We start from the raw sequence: 23804 nt of genomic DNA, 5'->3' as shown, positions 1-23804 counted from the left end.
TAATTGGAGTCATAGTCATGTGTGTGTAACCTCTGGAGACTGAGTGCTTTCACTCAACATAACTCCTTTGATGTTTATGCTTATAGAGTAATCTGCGTCATCAGTTTGTTCCTTCTCATTGCTGAGTATTGTTTTTAGATGTCTCTCGGTTTGTTTATCCATTCATCTATTGATAGGCACTCGATTGCATTCATTGGGGTGCATTCATATAGAGCTGCTGTAAGCAACCATGTTTAATTCTTGTGTTAACAAAGGTTTGAGGTTTTCATTAATTGGTGTGTGTGTGTATGTGTGTGTATGTACACTTGTGAATGCGTCTGTCTGTGTTATGGTTCGTTTAATTTGTTCTTAGTCATTCAGGCAGGTTTGTGGTAGCATCTCATTATGATTTTTATTTGCCATCTTCTAAATTGCTAAGAATGTTAAACATCTTTTCATGTTCATTTGCTATTCATATTCCTTCTTTGGGTGAAGTAATTTCCAATCATTAGTTTTCTTCTAGAAGTTTTATAGTTAACATTTTATGTTTAGACCTATGGTCCAATTTGAATTGAATTGTGAGGGATGTGATTTGAATAAACATTTGTTTCTGTTGGAATATAGATGCCCAAATATCCCAAGTTGTCTGTTCTCTGCTGAGTCATCTTTGCACAATGCATTGTGGGCAATGCATTGGTCATAGTTGTGTAGCTGTATTCCTGATCTTAGTTTTCATTTCTTTCAAGTTACATTGTCTTGATGACTTCAGCTTTATACATATTATTAAAATCAGTGATGTGAGTCTTCCAGCCTTGCTTTCCTTTTTCAAAATTTCTGTGGCTGTTCAAGTTCCCTTGACTTCCCATAGATACTTGAGAATCACCTTTTTAATATTTAACCAAAACATTTTGTCTGGGATTGTGTTAATCTGTAGATCAATTTGTAGAAAATTGGCATCTAAACACTATCAAATTTTCCAGTCTCTAAATGTATTTTTCCTCCTTTGTTTAGGGTCTTTTTTCTTTCATCTATCTGTATTGTAATTTGACTTTATCAGCATTTAATAGTTTTCAATATGTAGGTCTACACACACACTTTGTTAGATTTCTAAGTAAAATCTAAAGATTTTAGCTTTTAAAATGTCTTTGTAAGACCAAGCATTTTGTTTGTTAGTTTTTGTTTTGTTTTGTTTTTGTTTCAATGTATATTTTTCAAATATGTTATTGGATTCAGTTTGCTAATGTTTTTATTTCAAAATTCATGGAGGGTTTCAGCTTATTATTTTCTTATACTATCTTTATTTTTGGTATCAGAATGATGATTCTTAAAATGAGTTATATGTGTTCCCTTCTATGTTCTAGAAGAAATATGGAGAATTGATGGTATTTCTTTAGATGTGTGGTATAATTCACTTATGAAATCATCTGAGCCTGGAATTTCTATTGAAATATTTCTAATTAGAGATTTAATTTCTTCAACAGATACAAATCAGTTAAGCTACTTGAAGGAGGAAGGAAGGGTTAGTAGTTTGTACTTTCAAGGAATTGTTTGGTTTAAGTTGTTGACTATGCTGTTATACCTAGAGTTGTTCAAATAATCCTTTTTATATGTGATGTCTTTGTGGTCTGTGGTGATAGCCCCCTGAATTCCTAGTTCTGGTTATAATGCCTCTCCATTTTTGTCTCTTTTCTTTTTATATAAATTTATTTATTTATTTAATAGCCCAGCTGCAGTTTCTCCTCCTCCCTCCACTCCTCCCTCTGTTCCCACCTCCCAGTCCACCCCTCCTCTGTTTCTGTTTAGGAAAGGACAGGTCTCCCATGAGTATCAACAAAACATGGCATATCAAGTTGGAGTAAGACTAGCACTTCCCCATGTATTGAGACTGGGCAAGGTGACACAGTATGGGGAGTAGGGTCCCAAAAGCCAGTAAAAGTCAGAGACAGCCCCGTTCCCCCTATTAGGAGTCCCACAGGGGACCAAGCTATACAACTATAACATATATGCAGAGTGCCTAGGTCAGTTCCATGCAGGCTCCCAGGTTGTCAGTTCAGTCTCTGTGAGCCCCTATGAGCCTAGGTTAGTTGATTCTGTCAGTTTTCTTGTGGTGTCCTTGACTGCTCTGGCTCCTACAATCCTTTCTCCCCCTCTTCTACAGGATTCCCCGAACGCTTCCTAATGTTTGGCTATGGGTCTCTGCATCTGTTTCCATCAGTTGCTGGATGAAGCCTTTCTGATGACAATTGGGCTAGGCATCAATCTGAACTGGATGGCCAGTTCAGGCTATATATCTGCTATTGCTAGGAGTCTTATCTGGGGTCATCCTGTAGATTTCTTTGCTCCAGGTTTTTACCTGACCCCAAGAAGTCCCCCTCTTTCCAGTAGTTTCTTACTCTATCCCTCCGTTCCCACTCCAACCTGATCCCTCAAGTTCCCATCCCCACCTACCCCCAGTCCACCCAGGAGATTGCCTCTATTTCCCCTTCCCAGTGAGATCCCTGTGTCCCCCCTTCAGCCCTCCTTGTTACCTAGCCTCTGTGAATTGTAGCCTGGTTATCCTTTACTTTACAGTTAATATCCACTTATGAGTGAGTATACACCATGTTTATCTTTCTTGGTCTGGGTTACCTCACTCAGGATGGTTTTTTTTTTTCTAGTTCCATCCATTTGTCTTCAACCTTGTTTTTTACAGCTGAGTAATACTCCATTGTGTAATGTACCACATTTTCTTTATCCATTCCTCAGTGGAGGGACATCTAGGTTGTTTCCAGGTTCTGGCTATTACAAATAAAGCTGCTATGAACATAGTTAAGCAAGTGTCCTTGTGGTATGCTTGAGCATCCTTTGGGTATGTGCCCAAGAGTGATATAGTTAGGTCTTGTGGTAGATTGATTCCCAGTTTTCTGAGAAACCACCACACTGACTTGCAAAGTGGCTGTACAAGTTTGCACTCCCACCAGCCGTGAAGGAGTGTACCCCTTACTCCACATCATCTCCAGCATGAGCTTGTGTTTTTGATCTTAGTCATTCTGACAGATGTAAGATGGAATCTCAGAGTCGTTTTGGTTTGCATTTCTCTGATGGCTAAGGATGTTGAACATATTAAATATTGCTCAGCCATTTGAGACTCTTCTGTTGAGAATTCTCTGTTTAGATCTGTACCCCATTTTTTAATTTGATTATTTAGTTTGTTGGTATCTAGTTTCTTGAGTTCTTTATGTATTTTGGAAATCAGCAGTCTGTTGGATGTGAGGTTGGTGAAGGTCTTTTCCCATTCTGTAGTCTGCCATTTTGTCCTGTTGACAGTGTCCTTTGCCTTACAGAAGCTCTTCAGATTATTTTTATAAATAGGTAGTAGTTGATAGAAACAGACTATAGTTCTATTGTAAATGTGTGCTAGAAGCTTGTCAATTTTATTCATTTTCTGAAAGAATCGTCTTTTTGTTTCCTTGATTTCCAATCTCATTCATTTTTTACCTTTTTCATTTTCTTAAACCTACTTATTTATTTCATGGAACTTGATAAAGGCAAAAGCCATCAGCATCATTACTGTAACCTGACCTAACTCGTTCTTCTGAGAGGTATCCTAATAGTGTTCTGCATGTCGTCTCCTTGCAGTTGACTGGTCTGAGTGTCTCCAATGGAAAGGACCAGCTCGTAGTGTTCCATACAAAAGACAACAAAGACCTCATTGTCTGCCTCTTCAGCAAACAGCCAACCCATGAGAGTCGAATTGGAGAACTTGTTGGAGTCCTGGTGAATCATTTCAAGAGGTAAAATTTTATTTTTGTAACTGAAGGATGAGTTTGAAATACACAGAATGTTTAATCATACTTATCACTGAACTTGTTTTGTTCCAATGTGAATATATCATTATTTTCCTTCACAAGGACAAATTAAAGCATCCATTTCATAGAAGGTGAAATTAGCACCCAGCTGTAGTTTCAAGTCTGGGAATGATCTTCTACTTTTCCAGTATCTAGCTTCGCCAACAGTGAGAGATTCCCTCATGGTTAGTTCGTTGCTGCCAATCCAAATGTAATGTAATTCAATCCAAACAATAGAAGTTACTTTCTATTCTTATTGCCACTGCTTTGTATTTATCCCAAACATAATCAGTTAGTGTGTCTGCCATGACTATAAACAAATTAGAAAGCGGATTTAAGATAGCATGTAGGTCCATAAAGGTTGAAGAAATTCCCAGGACAGGCAGAAATTGTTATAGCAACAATTATGACAGCATATTCTGAGAAAATCCCTATAAAGCAGGATGGTATCTTGGGGAAGGGGCTGGAAGTGGTTGGAACAATAATATAAGAAATATAAGCTGAAGAGATGCGTCAGCTGTTAAGAGCACTTGCTACTCTACCAGAGGATCCAGGTTCAATTCCCAGCACCCAAATGGAAGCTCACAACCATCAGTAACTCCAGTTTCAGGAATCTGATGCCTTCTTCTGTCCTCTGTAGGCAATGCACATATATGGTGCACAGCCATATATGCAGGCAAAACATTTATACACATACACATAAAAACAATAAATGTTTTTAAAAGTAATATGGGCCACAGATTCCCCTGGGGTGATGGGGACTAGTCAGTAAATAATTTTAGGCAGGGGAATAGAGTTTGTCAGGTTGTTTGTTGAAATGTTAGAGGTGGAGTTTTTTGTTGTTTTTTTTTTTCCTGTAAGTGACCATGAAGTATTGGGGCAGTGCCGTCTGGTAATTTAATGTTCTCATTGTGGTATGCTGTCTTTCCCGCACCCCATCTTGGTGTGAGAACAAGATCACACAACAAAACACTGGTGTCAAATGGTACAGGTGTCAGTTTCCTTCCTTCCTGAAAGGCATTCCCACGTTCTCAGAAATGCTCAGGGCTCCTTGCTGGTGTCATACCTGTGCTTACAAGTTCTTCTGTCTTTATTTTTGCTGGTAAAATGTATATAGTATAATGTAAGCAGTCTTTATTTGTTTGGGACAAGCTTTCTATGTAGACCAGGCTGACTTCAAATTCACAGAGATCCACCTGCCCTTGCCTCCTAAGTACACTATTCTTTGTTATTAAACCTTGTATTCTAAAAAGAAAAGAAAGAAAGAAATGGATTTTTAAATATTTTACATTTAAGTATATATAACTTATGAATTATGCTTAGTTGTCTTCTGGTAGAAAAAGCAGAATATAGAGAATTGATTAAAAAAATCAATAAATATGTAGGCTTTTGTGATGGTTCATTCATATTGTCAGCTTGACTGGATGAAAGATGCCTAAGACTTAATAAAGCACACTTGGGGTGTCTATGAGAGACAGTTAGCATGTGGGGCAGTAGCTGAGAAGGAAGAGCCTAGCTCTGAGTGTGGCTAGCACCATCCTGTAGTCTGGGGGCCCAAATGGACCCCTTGCATCTGCCAAAGAACTGTAAAGCTAGGAAACATACCAAAGAGTGGAAGGCTATAACAGAAGTCTCCACAGTAAACATCCCTAACTCACACAAGCAGGCTTGTTTTCCTGTAAATATTTAGTCATAGCAAAGCATGGACAATAGAAGAAGTCAGAGCTCATCATCTATTACTTGAAGACTTGTACTAATGAATACAGTCAGTTTTGCCTGAGGAATTGAAGTATTATTGTCTCAGTCTGAGTTCTTGTTTAGTAAATTCCAACCTGTGTTAAATGTCTTCTCCCCATGACGGAAATCAAACCTGTCTGTGGCTCTCTTCTAGCATGCAGATACGTATTCCTAGGTGTGTGCCTCCTACTTGTAACCTATGAAAGAATTTGTGATTTCTTCAAAATTCCTAGATATAAGGAGAGGAAAGTTGACAAGATGGCAGGGCTTTTTTCCAGTTTATTCTTTGTTTTTCTGTTAGGAACTTGGAGATCAATTAGTAATAAAGTATTAATCTATCTTTCCTAAAACCAGAAGAAATTTCAACTTAGAGTTATAATTAACAACCTGCTACTTATTTGATGAGGAAAAATGGTTTTTTTTTTTTTCTGGCCTTTGTCCTTTATTGTCAGGTCTCTTATCATTGTTGAGATCATCACAATTCAGCGTGTTTTACAAGCATAGTGGTATGGCATGTAATCTTATTTGTACCTGCATTAATGATGAAAATCCAGAGGGCAGAGGGGTTGGATTCTTGATAACTCTTTATTTTCTAGATTTTCCCTAAAGCATATTCTAAGAAATTCTATTCAGAGAGAATGCATCTCAAAACTGCACAACATGTAAACCCATAGACCAGGGAGACTGTAACCTTAGAATGCAAGGAGGCAAGTCCATTTGAAAGCTTGCTCTACCTATGTGCTCACCAGACTGAAGGAGGAAAGAATTCCACCTTCCCAGCAGAAGACAAAAGTAGTATTTCATAAAAGGCAGTACTCATCACAAATGAGTGATACCCAAAGGGAGTAAGCACAGGAATGGGGAAGCTGGTCGGGGGACAGAAAGCAGATTGACAGCCGCAGAACAGAAGTGGTCACATGGCCAGCACTCAGCAGGGCTATGGCCTAAGGCAGTTTCTTGTCATACTGACCCTAATGACAAAGAAATATACAAGTTGAGGGAAGGGTGTCCTGAGCAGAGGACATGGCAGAGGCTGATGTGAGGCCCTAACCCAAACTGAAACCACCGCACAACCTAGCTGAGTAACTTCTTTCCTCAAGAGCTACATTTCAGCAAGTGGCTTCCCCGTGAAAGACAAGTAAGATGCCAGAAGGAAACAACAAGAAAACTGTGCAAAGAAAGTAAGCAAGGGCAGATAGAGAAAGGGGGAGATACAGGAATAAGCTTCCTATGTATATAAAAAGCCAAAATGGCTGGGTGTGGTGGCACATTCCTGTCGTCTTAGCATTCATAACACACAGACAGGAGGATCAAGAGTGAGAGCCATCCTGAGTGAGGTATCCCAGACTCAGAAAGACAAACATGGTATGTACTCACTCATAACAGGATACTAGATGTGGAACAAGGATGACTGGACTGCTACTCACATCACCAGGCAGGCTACCTGGAAAACAGGACCCCAAGAAAGACACAGGGATCGCCCAACGACAGAGAAATGGAATGAGATCTACATGAACAGCCTGGACAGGAGTGGGGGTAGTGAAGGGCGAGGGTCGAGGGAAAGAGAGCTTGGGTGAGTGGGAGATCCCAGCTGGATCAAAAACAGAGAGGGAGAACAAGGAATAGGAGACCATGGTAAATGAAGACCACATGAGAATAGGAAGAAACAAAGTGCTAGAGAGGCCCACAGAAATCCACAAAGATACCCCCACAACAGACTGCTGGCAATGGTCGAGCGACAATCCGAACTGACCTACTCTGGTGATGGGATGGCCAAACACCCTAATTGTCGTGCTAGAAACCTCATCCAACTACTGATGGACCTGGAGGCAGAGATCCATGACTAGGCCCCAGGTGGATCTCTGGGAGTCCAATTAGCGAGAATGAGGAGGGTTTATATGAGAGAGAATTGTTGAGACCAAGGTTGGATAAAGCACAGAGACAAATAGCCAAACAAACGGAAACACATGAAATATGAACCAATGGCTGAGGGGTCACCAACTGGATCAGGCCCTCTGAGTGGGTGAGACAGTTGATTGGCCTGATCTGTTTGGGAGGCATCCAGGCAGTGGGACCGGGTCCTGTGCTCATTGCATGAGTTGGCTGTTTGAAACCTGGGGCCTATGCAGGGTCCCTTGGCTCAGCATGGGAGGAGGGGACTGGACCTACCTGGACTGAGTCCACCAGGTTGATCTCAGTCTGTGGGGAAGGCTTTGCCCTGGAGGAGATTGGAATGGGGGGCGGGCTGGGGGGAAGGTGAGGGGGGCGGGAGGGGGGAGAACAAGGGAATCTGTGGCTGATATGTAGAACTGAATTGTATTGCAAAATAAAAATTAAAAAAAAAAAAAAAAAAAAAAAAAAAGAGTGAGAGCCAGGCATAGATAGTCACAAGCCTTTAATCCCAACACTCAAGAGACAGAGGCAAGTAGACTTTTGTGATTTCAGTGCTAGCCTGGTGAACATAGCAAGTTCCTGACCAGCCAGAGCTACACAGAAACACTGTCAAAAAAAAAAAAAAAAAAAAAGGAAGAAACAATGAAAAAAGACAGGGCCTAAGATTAGACCTCTACACCCCTACCTTAAACCACAACCAAAAAAAAATAAATAAAATACGTGAAAAAAAAACATTTTCAAGACCTAGGACATCAGGCAAGGACAGGCAGTGCTTGCTGAGAGGTGAAATAAGGTGAGTCCTGCTAGGCAGAGCCACTAGGCCATGGTGTACACAGGGAGCCCAGGTAGAATATTGTATTCTCCCTGAGGCTATGTGTAGCCTGAGGAGTTCAGGCCACCAAAGTGCCAGGGAGAGGAGGCATACAGAGACCACTAGAGATCCCAGAAGACCCAGCTAAGCACGCCCAAACAGCTAATATGCTGCATGTGAGGAGGGAAACCCCACAGCTAGGGAATGGTAACCAGGTGAATGCCAACGGACAACAAAGGTCCTTCCAAGCAGACTGGGCACCCCATCATTCGCAGGCATGTGTATGAGGAATCAGGAAGATCTTGCCTCAGGAGGAGAAATAATAATTGGCCCTAGAATCAGTGCTTTTGTAGCAAATATTATCCAGTAAATCTTCAAAGCTAAGCCTACCTCCTTCCATAGGCAAATCTCATGATGTTTGTTTTTCATTTTGTTGGTTTTTCAAGACAGAGTTTCTTAGTGCTGGGATTAAAGGCATGTGCCACCACGCCTGGCTCTGTTCCCAGTGTGGCCTTGAACTCATAGAGATCTGGATGGATCTCTGCCTCCTAAATGCTAGAATTAAAGGTGTGTGCTACCATTGCCTGACTTCTATGTTTAATATAGTGACTGGCTTTTTCCTCTGATCTTCAGATAAGCTTTATTGGGGTGCACAAATAAAATAACATCACAGAGAGTCCTGAAACTAACCCCATCTCAGTATAGATAAGCCTTTCTCCTACAGTGTTCACTCCACCTATAGAGAATTCTTGCCTCCCTGAGCATGCACTACCTGTTTTTCATGTGCTCTAAAGCATCTGAAGACAGTGAATGAAGGGGGTGGGGGCATGGACTCACACCTGCTAAGCACATGCTCTCCCATTGAGCTACACCCCTTGCCCAGAAAACAGTCTTTAAGAAAGTATTTTCTAAAAGGTAACACTCAGATTATTCAGGGTTAGAGATGTAGTTCAGGACCTCTGATTCAATTCCTAGAACACACACGTGCACAAAAAGATTACTTAATAGATAACCAGTATGGCTTAAGGATAAACCATTAGAACAGACACCACCCAGAAACTAACCATGCCAGTTAGTCCTGGCTGTAGTCCACAGATGAGAAATCTCACCTAGACCAGCGAAGACCTAAAGTCAGATGTGTTTGGGATATGCCAGTGAAAGTACCAGGTTTGCCTCCTGCAGGACTTCTCAGTGTCTTTGTTTTCACATGAAACCAGCAGGACAACAAGAGCTCCCTCTATTGACACAAAGCCATTTCTCAAGGGGGGGCGAGCAAGGCAATGTGCAAAATGGTACCTGTGGTCAGCCACCATTTGTGTGAACACAGATACCTCTTATAGAGACAAACTCTACATCTATGTTATAATCCACATTGGAAGCTGGAGGTGGTGCCTTGTACCTGTTATCCCAGACCTGTTATCCCACTCCTCCTCCTCCTCCTCCTCCTCCTCCTCCTCCTCCTCCTCCTCCTCCTCCTAAATATGTGTACTATAAATATCTCTTGTTGCAGTGTTTTTACTTAAGTGGTGATATGCATGTTGATGCACCTTGCTACAGGTGTAAGTAGACACATACACACATAACTATATCCGGAAAGCTATGCAGGAAATAGGCAACTCCCTCTGGAGAAGGAACACCTCAACCCTGGAAGAAAGGTAGCATTGAGACTGCTTGCTCACTTGCCAACCTTTAGCAGAAAATATGACATCAAATGTTTTTCACTTTAATACATGGAAGCTTGTTTTTAGTATTTATAGATGGCTCTGAATTCCTTCATATGTTCCTTTTCCTGATTAGAAAAGTAGAACAAAAGAACTCTCTAATCGAAGGATGTATCTTGTGGGATTTCTTTATCTTGATCCTCCTGGGATTACTACTGTTCCCAGTCTCCCGCCTCACAGGGACACAGAGAGGCTGTGCTTCCTGAGGCTGTAGAGGCAAGGTTGGCCACACCAGTCTGCTCATCCTTAGAAAGGATGAACTTGCCTCTTGGTTTGCATTTTACTCAGCAGTGACTACCTGCTGGTAGTGAGGATTCTGCTCATCAGTAAACAGATGGTGTCATGTTGGCCTTCCCAACACAGGAGTCACCAAAAACTGCAATATTAAGCTGTCAAAGGACCCATCTGCCCTAAGCAGCTGTCCAGGCATTTGCCTGTCTGGGTGCTGGAAACCTCAGTACAACCCCAGTCTCAGGCATGGAAATTTCCTTTTCCCTATTCTATGTCTGCAGTGAAAGCAGAAGTTAGTGCCATCTGCTACCTTGCTTCTCACAAGCAGTGTGAAGCAGCGTAATAGCTGCCTTAATAAAGGGGCACTGCTGCTAAATTTGTCTGGACATTTGACCTGCTTCTAGATGGAGTTCTCTTTTTTCTTTTTTTTTTTTTTCCTCTTTAACTCTCCATAAAACTGTAAGCATAGCCAGCAGTAGTGGTGCACACCTTTAATCCCAGCACTTAGGAAGCAGAGGCAGGTGGATCTCTGTGAGTTCCGAGGCCAGCCTGGTCTACAGAGAGAGTTCCAGAACAGCCAGGGCTACACAGAGAAACCCTGTCTTGAGAAAACAAACAAACTAAGCAGACTGTCACTTCCCAGGTAGGACATAAAGTGTCCAGGAGAGAAGTAGCCTTATAACACATGGTGGAGGAAGCAAAGAAAGTCACATCCCAGGAGTCTTAGCAGCTGACCCTCACTCCCTCTACCACCCCATCCCTGCCCAGTCCCTTCCTGCTATGCCCTGTGCCTCCCCTCTCCTTGGAAAACATTTTCATGACCCTTGCTATCAAGTGCTTCTAAAGTGCTTCCCCCAAAGACCTGGATGCTTGGCAATATAATTTATAGTCCAACTCAAAATCTACAAGTAAAATAAACACAGTTGAAAATGACCAGATTGCCGACCATAGAGGATTTGTTCTTTGCTTGTTTTGTTTGTTTTGTTTTGTTTCTTTCTCTTTTTTTTTTTTTTTTTTTTTTTTTTTTGAGACAGGATCTCACTATGTATCTCTGGCTGTTCTGGAACTTACTATGTAGACCAAGATGGCCTTGAACTCACAGAGATCCATCTGCCTCTGCCTCCAAAGTACTAGGATTCAAGATATGCACACTATGCCTAGATTTTTGTTCATTAACTTTGACCTGTCTCAATGGAGTATATGATTACTTCCTTCTACCTCCAGGGTCTTGCCATGTAGCCCAGGTTGGCCTCCAAATCAGTCTTCCTCCTCAACTATTAGGATTACAGGAGTGTGTCACCATGCTCATCTTGAGCTATTTAAAATTACAATTATTGCAGTAATCAGGTTAAAAGTGAGTAATCATGATTCACCTTCCTTTGCTTCCAGGAGAGATATACATGGAAACAGAGAAGGAGTGTAGAAGTTAGAAATACTGTTCGAACATTGGCCCACTGACAGAGACAATCTTAGCCTTCCCTGGCTACCCTAGAGGGAGCAGCCCTTCCCCAATCCTACAGTCTTCTCCCCTGCCTTGCTTGAGTTCTCCCCCATATACACACTTTGATCTGCATCTGACCTGACATACCCTTCCTGTGTGTGTGTGTTTATTGCATGCATTCTGGCTGACATGTGAGTCCATGGAACAGACTCTGTTTCTTCTCTTCACAGCAGTCCCTCTGTTTTCAGCAGAGCCTGGCACATGGAAGGTTCTCTGTAAATACTAGTTGAATACTGTTAAGTAGGTAACTGCCATGAATGAGGGCCAGCTGGCAGTAGGATGCCTCTGGCCCTTCCTCACAGACCTGTGTACCTGGCCTACCAGAAGATGGTAACCCAGTCATCTTGTGTAGAAGACAGGAAGAATCCTGTTACAGTGCCCTTCCCTTTGTGAATACCACTTCCCCTATACTATTCATAGTATAGCTCTAAGCAATGCAATGTATCCAGGGACCGAATGATTAGGTATTTCAGATATAAAGTCAGCAACTAAAAAGTTTATGAGCTGGAAGAACCACGGGTATGTGATGTGCTGAGGGTTGCAGCTTCTCGCTCACTTTTCTTTAACAACTAAACAACTAGAAATAATTCCAGACTCTCCTTGTCAGTGAGCTGCCGAGGAGGCAAGATGTCGAGATTCCTGCTCAGATCAGCAGTTTTTTAATAAGTAAAAGACTTTGAAACCACAACTGGCGGCTGTGCACATAAACTAGCTCCCCAGCTTAAAAGCTGAGCCAGGGATTCTAACTACAAACAGGTGGACTGGAAGAAAGAACCTGAAAGGCTCCATGTGCCCCCTTTCATCTGAGGACCCCAGGGCTGCAAGATGGCTTCTTAGTCAGGAGCCTATAAGGACAGATACTAACAGCAGGAGAGATGTAAATAAAGAGCTAAAGGAAAAGCCTATTTCTGAAAAGAATTATAACAGGAAATTCATATTATAGAAACTGTCTGCTTCAAGAAAATATAGGACACATGGAGATGAATGAGAACACTGACTGAGAAACAGCTGAAGGTGTTCAGGTATTCAAGTCAAGCCAAAGATTTTAAAGACATTAAGTCATCATTAAAGTATGAAAATGGCAGTTGATGTTGCAGAAAGTAGATTTGGAAAATAATGACAAGGCAGTATACAGAAGAGAACAATGATTTAAGGTTTTTGTTTTGTTTTGTTTAATGTGTGGCGGGGGGGGGGGGGGGGGGGGGAGGGTATGTACACTTGAGTTGCAGGTGCCAGAGGAAGCCAGAGGCATCATGTCCCTGGAGCTGGAGTTAGAGGCAACTCTGAGCTACCTGATGAGAGTGTTAGGAACAAAACTTGAGTCCCCTACAAAAGCAGCAAGCACTTTTAACCACTGCGCCATCTCTCAGCCCCAAGAACACTGACTTAGAAAATATCAGAGAAAGCTGAAAACAAAAGCCTTAGATTCAAATGACAGGTATACTTGAACAGGACACAGCTGAGCAAAAGTGATTCTGGATTCTCACAGATTTAACTATATGTTTTTTAATTTTAACGTCTCTGAAATGGGACTTATAATTGACAGATTGCCATAGCTGTAACAGGCAACATTTTAGCAATATAAGAAAAAAAAGATGCATCTTACAGGGAAGATCTTATATTCTGTAAAACTTTAAAATTTCTGTACTGCAAGTATTTTACATGAATAGTGAATAGCTATGTGTTACTATGACAATGCTTTGAATTTAAGGATTAATACTCTGTGTGTGTGTATGTGCGCACACACACACACACGCCCGCACAACCAGGAATGAGGAGAGATTCCCTTACAAAGGACAAAAATATAGGATTGCTTTCACAGCAGCAGTAAATATCTCAATCCCCTGGAGCAACAACTTCAGTCTTTTGAGAGGGAAAGGTTAGGGCTCAAAAATTCTATGCCCAACCGAGTTGTCATTTGTGTTTACCAGTCAAACACCTCACGAAGTGTATCCCCCCCCCCCAGCACTCCTTGGCAGAGGGACAACTATGATTAGGAATTTAAGGCCTGTCACAACCTCCATCTTTCATCTTCTTGTTTACTATCTTCACTCTCCCCAAGTAGCTCCTTCCATATGACTGGAAATGTCTGCAAATCTTCTCAGGGAAAGTAAGGTCATAATCTACAGGGAGATGTTCCCACTAGCCCAGTGACTGTAGCCAGAGCAATGAGATTATCATAGCATGGGTGGAATACCTCCCCAATGCCGTCACTTTGACCAGAAAAATACGTGTTTCTCAGAATATCAATGCAAGGGGAGGGAGAGGAGCCGTTTTTGAGAGAAGATGAGGTTATGTCTTCGTGCTTGGATGTGAAGTATTGGATGTGAAGTATGCGAAGCTGGTCCTTCCTACAAAAAGCAGAAGTGGACTGGGAAGATGGCTCACTAGATGAAGTGCCTACAGTACAAGCATAAGAATCTGACTTCTGCCGGGCGGTGGTGGCGCACACCTTTAATCCCAGCACTTAGGAGGCAGAGGCAGGCAGATCTCTGTGAGTTCGAGGCCAGCCTGGACTACAAAGTGAGTTCCAGGAAAGGCACAAAGCTACACAGAGAAACCCTGTCTAGAAAAACCAAAAAAAAAAAAAAAAAAAAAAATCTGACTTCTAATTCCCCTCAAAGCCAGGCACTGAGGCATGTGCTGGAAGGTGGAGATGGGCAGATCCCCATGACTTGCTGGCCAACTAGTCTAGCCCAAATAGGCAGCTCCAGGTTCATTGAGAGGTCTTGTCTCAGAAAATGAAACAGAAGGAAAACCTAATGTCAACCTCTAGCCTCCAAATGTGCACATACAGGCAAGTTTACCTGCACACACATGCATACACACAACATTACCACACAGACACACAAGAAGTGAAAAGGATCCTAGACAGAAAAGACAAAACAGCGTTTTTTAAAATTGTAAGTATGTTGAAACTATAAGAAAGTCCATCAAGATAAACATGGTTAAGTAGACTGTAGTATCTCCATGCAGTTAAACAAACATGCCTCCATTATGAGAAAGCAATGACAAGCTTCCTCTGTGTATCAAGGGGCTCCCTAAAGTCCTCTGCATTGGCATTGCTTGAGGGTACTTGTTCAAAAGGCAAGCTGCAGACCTCACCCCGGACTGCTAAAGCATCTCCTCCAGGAATACCAGTTCACACACAAGCAAGTGTATGCAGTGCCAGCTTCTTAGATGACAGGAAGATGTCCAGCTGAACACAGCAGATTGCACTGTGGCCAGTTTGTTGAAGTCAGCGTGACAAAAGTAGGGTTTTTGTTTGGGGGTTGTTTTTATTGTTATCGTCTTATTTTGTTTGTTGGTTTTTTTGTTTTGAGACAGGGTCTCTCTGTGTAGTCCTGGCTGTCCTGGAACTTGCTATGTAGACCTACCCGGCCTAGAACTCAAGAGATCCTCCTGCCTCTGCCTCCCCAATACTGGGATTCAAGCAGTGTGCCACTGCTGGGTGGTGGTGGCACACATCTTAAATCCCAGCACTTGGGAGGCAGAGGCAGATGGATCTCTGAGTTCAAGGCCAGCCTGGTCTACAGAGTTCCAGGACAACCAGGGCTACACAGAGAAACCCTGTCTTGAACCCTCCTCCCCCCTCAAAAAAAGAGTGCACTACCATGCCCAGCCAAAAGTAGATTTCTTTTTAATTAAACCACTAAATCCTCAAGTTTTAAAAGTTATTTCCAAGTAAAATGCAAACTAAATCTCCCCTAATCTGCTGTAAAGAAAGGCCAGGATAAGGGGAAGGTTTGGAGGGATAAGGGAGTAGGGGGTAATAGAGATTAGAAATGCTACTAGGCAGAGGAATCACACAAACTAGGCTTTGTCTGTGACATCTGCTTGTCCCAGAAGGAGGTGTCAATCATCCTAAGTAATGGTTTTTAGTTACTCTTAAGAAGTTTGCAGTGGGCCCCACCTGCCTCTTCCCAGATAGGAAACCCCGTGTGCAAATAGCAGGCTTCCACATATCAAACTCAAGCTATTTATACATATGCTCAGAGCCATCTGTGGTAACAAGAGCACAGAGAGATTTTAAAGGTTTTCTGTGTGACTAAGCCAGGGCCCAAATCAAACAGTAGAGATTGCTGTCTCCTCTGAACACTGAACCAGATCTACTTCTCTCCTTCTGCACTGTGCCTGTGGACCCTGAGCCACTGCCTTCTGGAACAGAGCACCTCTAGGGTGCATGGTACACAGGCTTCCTCCTTTGTACCTGCCTTTATGATGGAGGCTTTCTTAGGGCATTTTTGTGCAGATCAAAGCTATTTATTTGCTTTGTGACGTGTCCATCATTGCCTTTCAAGTTGAAAGAAATAAATCCCAAAGTACATCTTTTCAGTCTCTCCACAGGTAGATAATGGACATTTAGAATAGTCATATTAGTTTTTGAAAGGCCATAGCACTGAACTTTACAATGTAGGTCAAAATGGAGATACTGAGGTATTCCCAAATTCACCAGATAATTAGTGAATAATACCCTGGTTTGTGCTATGTTTGATTTTTTTCTAACATGAATGTCAGCTATAACTCTAATGGGATTTTTAAAAGCTTTCTTAATGTGTTTATTTCAGGTCCTATGAGCTTTGTTGGGATCAGGATTTTCTGTAACCACAGCACACTTAACTAAGTGTTTTATCTGCAGTAAACACTGTTCCGTTTCCATGCCATCACTCAGCATGCATTCACAAAACACCTACCACTAGATGTTGTTTTGTGGGTATAGGGGGTGTCACAAAGATGGGCTACTCAAGTCCATTTTCCTTAAACAGTTCTTAATCTTATAAGAAAGACTTCAGAGAAGTGGCCATTTGCAGGGTGGATCAAGATTTTTCCCCCCAGAGAAGGAAGCAGAATGCACAATCTTGGTGAAGGTTAATATCCTAGTACATTTGGAGAAGTGAGTGATTGCAAAGAATCAAAGAAATGAGATTAGAAGAGATGAGCCAGAGTTTATAAAGTCCTACATCTATGCATTTGAACTTTCTCATGTAAATAATGGGGAGATGGGAGGCTGCAGAAATGGATCAGCAGTTAAGAGCATTTGTTGCTCTTGCAGAGGACCTGCGTTCAATTCCCAGCACCCACATGGTGGCTCACATCTATCTGTAGCTCTAGTTCTAGGGGATCATATACACAAAATAAAAATAATCACATCTTCAATTCATATGTATTTCCAATGAGACAAGGCCTAATGACACAGATATTACCTCAATGCAGTCCTTGAGAATCAAAGTGCTGACTCCCTGAGCCCAGGTCTGCATACATGGCAGTGGGTGGGGGAGGGGAAGCTACGTTGCAGTCTTCAGAGTGGATGCTGTGCTTTATTGAAAAGCTTGTACAATCTGAAGTGGGACTATTTGTCAGAAGCACAATTCACCAATGCGCATTGCACATGGTTGACAGTGTACTGCATACTTGAAAATAGATGGTTAAATTAACACATATTTCTCCCTTAACAGCATTTTAAGAAATGTTCAAGTTGGAAAAAACTAAGGCTTTTTAGTTTATTTAGTCTTTTAAGGAATTATAGCAGAAAAGTATATTATACTAAGACTTGCATCTGTATTTTATTTAGGATGGTCAGGGAAGGGCATCCTTCTGTGAGATGGTTCCATACAGGTGTCGTGCTCTCAAGGCACAGAAGTCCACAAAGCTGTATCCAAAGAGCAGTGCCAGACACTGGGGTATGATACCAAAAGCACCGACCTACATTCTTGGTCATGCAGATAGATCCCCAGTCTAGAAACCAATACTTTATGCTTTCCAAACCAGATTTGAAACTATAAAACAGTTGGGAAAGTCCACAGGTTTTCACATTCACTGGAAACTTTAGTCCAGCTGAATTTGAAGATCATTTAGTCATTACTTGTTTGATATTTGGTATTTTCTCAAATCTGCCCATAAGTATCTCATCTAACTTACAAAATGGACCTATTTGAAAAAAAAATGGCAGTTAGTAGCTTTGGGATTTTTTATTTTTATTTTTTTATTTATTGGGTTTTTGAGACAGAATCTCTCCTGTGTCCTGGAACTCAATATATAGAGCAGGCTGGCCTTGAACTCACAGAGATCCACCTGCCTCTGCCTTCTCAAATGTGGGGGTTAAAAGCATTCACCACCACACCCAGCTGGGAGATTTCTATAGAGCTCTAAGTGACCAATTTTCATTTGTTCTCATAATGGTAGTTTAAAACAGCCTACTCTAGGCCATGATGCTCCAGCTGGAAGTAGCCAGAACAGTGGAGACAAGGGAGAAAGAGAAGAGTCTGTGCTCCAGCTGCCAAGTACACTGGGTGGGAACCTGAGGGGCAGCAGGAGCAAGAGTCTGACCAAGAGGAAATGGGCTGAAGGTGAGTGAGAGTCTGGAGGCCCAGGAGCACAGTGTTCAGAGCCCAGCTCTGATGGTGCACCCAACAAAAACCACTTTGATAAGTATGCAAATTTGGTACATTTGGCAAACTTGGTCATTCAACAGATTGAAACTTTGATGAATTTGCCATTTGGCAAGCTTCTTTTTATTTATGAATGGGTTTCTGTCACCTAGATCCAAGAAAATCCTAAACTAATGAATCTTGGGAAAATAACAAAAATGGGGAAAGCAGTGTTGTTTGTGGAATGGGGATGGAAAGACGTCACTGTTCAGAGCAAATGGTGTCATGTAATGGTATCCACTGAGAGCTTGGTGTTTAAAGCTGAACAGAAGCACTAAGGGGAATGTAAAGCCCAGCAAGGAAAAACAAGGACAGCTGGGCGCTTTATTAGTTCAGACCTCCAGGCTCAGATGACTCATAGCCAGAGAACACAGGGAGGCATGTCCAACTGAACCTCCACCTTCAGAAACTCAACAGCTGTGCAGAAAGAATGGGCCCAAATAATGAAGACAGCTGAAGATGGGCCTACTTTTGCTAGTGTGAAAAAAGATCACAGAACGACAAGTGTATTAGCTGGGTATGGTAGCATACACTTGTAAGCCTGGCTATTTAGAAGTCTGAGGCAGGAGGATCATAAGTTAGAAGTCAGGCTGTATTACATAACAAGTTTCAGGAAATCCTATGTAGCTATGTAGCAAGACCCTATCTCAAAATATCTAGAGTAGGGTGTATAGGTCAGTGACAGAACATTTGCCTGGCACACCCAAAGCCCTGGGTCTCCACTCCAAGTACCATTTTTTATTACAGTTGTTGAACCTAATATAAATTTTCCACTAATTTCTAAAATAGCCATAATTTTCAAGTTTTAGGGGGAGAAAAGCTATAAAAGTCAGTGTAAGCATGGTGAAAATTAATTGGAATCACGCTTTTCAGAAATTTGAATGAAGTCCTACTCTCTGAATTTGCCAAGAACACAGCCCCAGAAGAATGGCTTACATTGTGGATGGCAGAATCTGGATTCAGAACATCTTGTCAGGCTAGAACAATTTTTTTAAAAAAATCACAGCAAAGTAAATGTGAAGTTCTGCCTTTAGACACAGCGTGTCATGTGCATGTGTGGAATAGGAAAGCCTCTGGGTCCATGTGTGTCCCCAAGACTCCAGTGCCTGTAATTCTGAGTCACACACAGCTTTGGATACAGATAAGAAGCCACTAGAGACAAGAGCATAAGATGATACCAATTTTTCTCGCTGAATTTTCCTAGGGTGATGGTGCAGCTGGGGTTAGAACATTGAGATGGACTCGGTTGGCCCCACATGCCGTGCACTGGTGGCCTCATCCTCTGCAGGTGCCAGGCTTTTCTGTATAGTCCTGTGGCCTCTCTTTGAAAGATAACAAGGATTCTTCCCTTAAGCTTCTCTTTGACACGTTGTTATTCCGACTTCCCTTTCTACAGTGTCTGAAAAAAAAAAACTGACAGGAAAATGTTTTTTTGCCATTTGATTTTTTTTAAATTTGTTTATTTTATTTTTAGGAGTGTCTTGCCTACATGTATGTCTGTGAACTGTGTATGTGCCTGGTACCCTCACAGGTCAGAAGGGGACATCAGATCCCCTAGAACTGGAGTTAGACAGTTGTGACCAGCTGTGGGGTGCTGGGAATCCAACACCTTGAACAGCAGCCACTAAGCCATCTCTCCAGCCCTACATTTAATATTCCTTATTTTGAGTCTTCTTTTAAACTTAGGTCCAAAGAAAGGAATGTCATTTTTTCTATAATTTCATGCATTTTGTTATCATGGGGAAATTATTCAAATGTTGTGCAATTATTTTAGATCTAATCATTTCTTCCAAAAACAAAGCAAGTAGTTTAACCAGTAAATTCACGAAGTTTTCATGATAGAAAAAAATCAGTTTGATTCATGGTAAGACAGAATCACTGGGAAATGTAGCAAAGTGTTAGATCCTGGTCTCAGGGGATGTCATAGCTAGAATGTCCTTTAAAAAATGAAAAAATGAAGCTGGGCGTGGTGGCACACACCTTTAGTCCCAACACTCGGGAGGGAGAAGCAGTCGGATCTCTGTGAGTTTGAGGCCAGCCCAGTCTACAGAGCGAGTTCCAGGACATCCAGGACTACACAGAGAAACCCTGTCTAAAAGAAAAGGAAAGAACCTGACTGGAGTGTAATGAGAAAAGAAATGTAGGTGTCAATGGAAAGGGACGGTGGTCACACAGCACATGACTCAGCAGAGTCCTTGCTGGGAAAAGTATCAGGAACAACTTGTTAAAAGGTATTACTTTACTTACTGACCAAGACAAATGAGAAAACCCAAGCCCAGCTTCACTAAAGTATGCCTTAATTCTAGATTTCGGAACTGTTCATATCTGAGCCTTGTTTGACTCATGCAGTTCTTTGCCTTCTCTGTTTAGCAAATGTGTTGAATTAATAGAACCAATAAGACTAAGGTTTGATGGGAAATAGGCATCATAGGCTCTGGTCCTGACTGCCTGGTGGCTAGCTGTAAGTCTTGAGTTCATTAGTTATTTCTGTCCCAAGGTTTATCCAAATGGTTTAAAAAAAAAAAAAGCTATATCAGCCATGCACGCCTTTAATCCCAGCACTTGGGCAGAAGCAGGTCAGTCTCTATGAATTCAAGGACAACCTAGTCTACACAAGTTCCAGGACAGCCAAGTCTACAATAGCAAGAACCTATCTCAAGAAATTTGTTTCATTTATTTTATGTGTCCATATTTTTTTAGGTTTATTTTATATGTATGAGTGTTTTGCCCACATGTATGTATGTGTGCCAAGTATATGTCTAGTGACTGAGGAAACCAGAGGGAAAGTCTAATCCCCTGGGGCTGGACTTACAGATGGTTGTAAGCCACCATCTGGGTGCTGATAACTTTACCCTGGGCCTCTGGAAAAGACACCAGTACTCTTAACCACTGAGCCATCTCTTTAGCCCCTGTTCTTTCCTTTCAAAAATGGCATGCATTTCTATTTGCAGTATGAAAAAAAAATGGAAATAGGTTTTACAAAATGTGAATATACTTTTTTCCCTTTTTTGGGGGGGGGCGGTAGGAATGGGTTTTGAGACAGGGTTTCTCCATATAGTTTTGGAGCCTGTCCTATATCTTGCTCTGTAGACCAGGCTGGCCTTAAACTCACAGAGATCCGCCTGCCTCTGCCTCCCGAGTGCTGGGATTAAAGGCGTGAGTCACCGCCGCCTGGCTGAGTATACTTGTGTGTTTTGCCTGCATGTATGTCTGTGCACTGTGTGTGTAACATCTTCAGAAGCCGGAAGATAGAATTGGACCCCCGGGACTGTAGTTACAGACAGTCATGAGCCACCATATGGGTGCTAGCAATCAAACTTGGCTTCTCTGGAAGAGCAGCCAGTGCTATTAACCACTGAGCCATCTCTCCAGCCCCCTCTCCCCCATGAATATACTTAATGCTGCTGAACTGTACATTTTTAAATGATTTAGGTGATAAAAAGTAATATACAAGTCAGTGTTAGTTAGCTAGCACCATAGAAACAAGAAAAATTCATGTGTATTTACATGTGTATATTGATATTTATTTCTTTGGTCTCAGTCACATCTTAGACATCATGTCATATGTGGGTATACAGAAACCAACCTTCTCCATCTAGCACGGTCTAACAAGGGGAGAATGTATAATTCATAACAGGTTTGTAGGAGGACATAAGGAAGTTAGCTTAAAGCACAAAGGTCAAGCCAGGCTGTGGTGGCACACACCTTTAATCCCAGCACTCAGGAGGCGGAAGCAGGCAGATGTCTGAGTTCGAGGTCAGCCAGGGCTACACAGGGAAACCCTGGCTCGAAAAACCAAACAAAAAAATGTTCTTTTTGGTGGAGAGACTGCTCAGTGGTTAGAAACACTGGCTTCTCTTCCAGAGGACTTGGGTTCAATTCCCAGGAACCACATGGCAGCTCACAGCTATCCGTGACTCCAGGTCCAAGGGATCTGTCATCTTCACACAGACATACTTGCAGGCAAAACACCAATGCACATAAAATTATATAAATAAATTATTAGGGGGATAAAAAGCGCAAAGATCAAAGTACATCTTTAGTCAGGCCTGAAAGAACTGAAGAAAACTCTAGGAAAAGATCATCAAAGAGAGTCTTGTTTGTGCAAGCTCCTAAAAAAATGATCTCTAAAGTGTAGGCGTCTATCCAAGGTGCATTTACTAGAATAAAGTTTCTGTTGACCCTCCTTCCAAAAACAGGTATAGGAAGCAACAGCTTTTAAGGCCATAATCAGGTAGTGAAGGACAGTGATCCTTGAATGCAGAAAAGGAGAGTGGAGCTGGAGCTGCCCCAGCTTCCAGCCTTGAGAGGGTAGCCAGTCCATGGCACAGAGCCTGTGAGCTGGAGAGACCAGGGTGCCTGGAAGTTGCAAGACTCTGGCAGAAAGGAGAGATGCACAGAGGAAGAACTCTGGGACATAGTCAGGGTTCCTCTTGGTTCATGGGCTGCCCAGCAGACGTGTATAAGAAAAGTACCCAAAGATGAAGAAAAGACAGTCCAAAAGATGAGAGGTGCCAGCACCCAGGACTCTCAGACGGTGAAAAGTAGTGCCCATCCCAACAGTGGGCTGGGACACCTGTAGTGACCAATGGGGTCACCAATGATAGACACAAAGGGCTTTTCCTTTAGCAGGAGAAACTCATTGGCTCTAGACCAAACACAGCTGTGGTCTCCTCTAACAAATCTTAACACAAACACCCAAAAGAACTAAATTATTTACAAATAACCATAACCCATTAAAAAGCCCAAAAATATGTATGAAATATAAAATTACCTAGCATCGAGTTCACAATTTATGCATTATGAATCCAGCCAAAAAGTCCTAGGCCTGAAGACAAAAAAAAAAAGTACAACTTGTTATGAAAAAAACAGCAAAGGAATTGACCTAAGCTACCATAGATGTTAGAAACCGCCATCAAGGATATAGAAGTAATTACTATGACCATGTTTAACAAAAAGTTAAAATCACAAAATACCAAAAGCAATGGGTGGGTTGGCAACCCACTCAGCGGTGCAGAAATGAAACTCAGTGAATCTGAAGACCTAACAGCAGAAACTGTCCAAAGTAAAGCACGGTGAGAAAGTGGGATTTTTAAAACAAATGGATCACCAACTGTGAAATGACTTCAAATGGCCTAAAAGCATGCAAGAAAGATAAGTGAGTGAATAATGATCAAAATTTTCCAACTTTGGTGAAAACTTTATAAACCACAGATTCAAAAAGTTCCATGAAACTCAAACACAAAAATAATAATAATGAAAAGTATAGACTCATCACAGTGAGGTTTCTCAAAATCAGTTATTTAAAGTAAGGTCTTAAAAGGAATCAGATGCAGACACATTACATACAGAGGAATGAAGATAAAGATACTGACAAGCTTCATTGGAAACCCTGTAGGCAAGAACAGTAGAAGAACATATTTAAAGCACTTCCATAATAAAAATGCTAGCATGTTTTACAAAACATCCTACCTGACATCAGAATACACCTTTTAAGTGCTTATTTTCAAACATAGACCATAGTGTTGTGTCATGATTATAAAGATTATAAAAGGTTTCTAGGTCCCTAGCCTAGTGAAATCAAGTTCGAAATCAACAATAAAGAGATCTTTGAAAAGCCCCCTTTTTAAAAATGGAAGCTGGGCTGGAGATGGCTCAGTGGAAAAAGCCTCTGTC

General features: G+C 41.7%; 1 protein-coding gene across 2 annotated transcripts in view; it reads left to right on the top strand.

The window, feature by feature from the left end:
• The window catches only part of Myo1d (myosin ID), a 307146-nt gene that overhangs the window by 221838 nt on the left and 61504 nt on the right, over positions 1-23804 (top strand). For both annotated transcript variants that reach the window (XM_059271334.1, XM_059271332.1), the window contains one exon: positions 3598-3752. In XM_059271334.1, the coding sequence (XP_059127317.1) occupies positions 3598-3752 (155 nt within the window). The remainder of the gene's footprint in view (positions 1-3597; positions 3753-23804) is intronic.

Source organism: Peromyscus eremicus, chromosome 8a, assembly GCF_949786415.1.
Source record: "Peromyscus eremicus chromosome 8a, PerEre_H2_v1, whole genome shotgun sequence".
Taxonomy (NCBI): domain Eukaryota; kingdom Metazoa; phylum Chordata; class Mammalia; order Rodentia; family Cricetidae; genus Peromyscus; species Peromyscus eremicus.
Note: the sequence above shows the minus strand (reverse complement) of the source record. Positions and strands in the feature narration are given on the sequence as shown.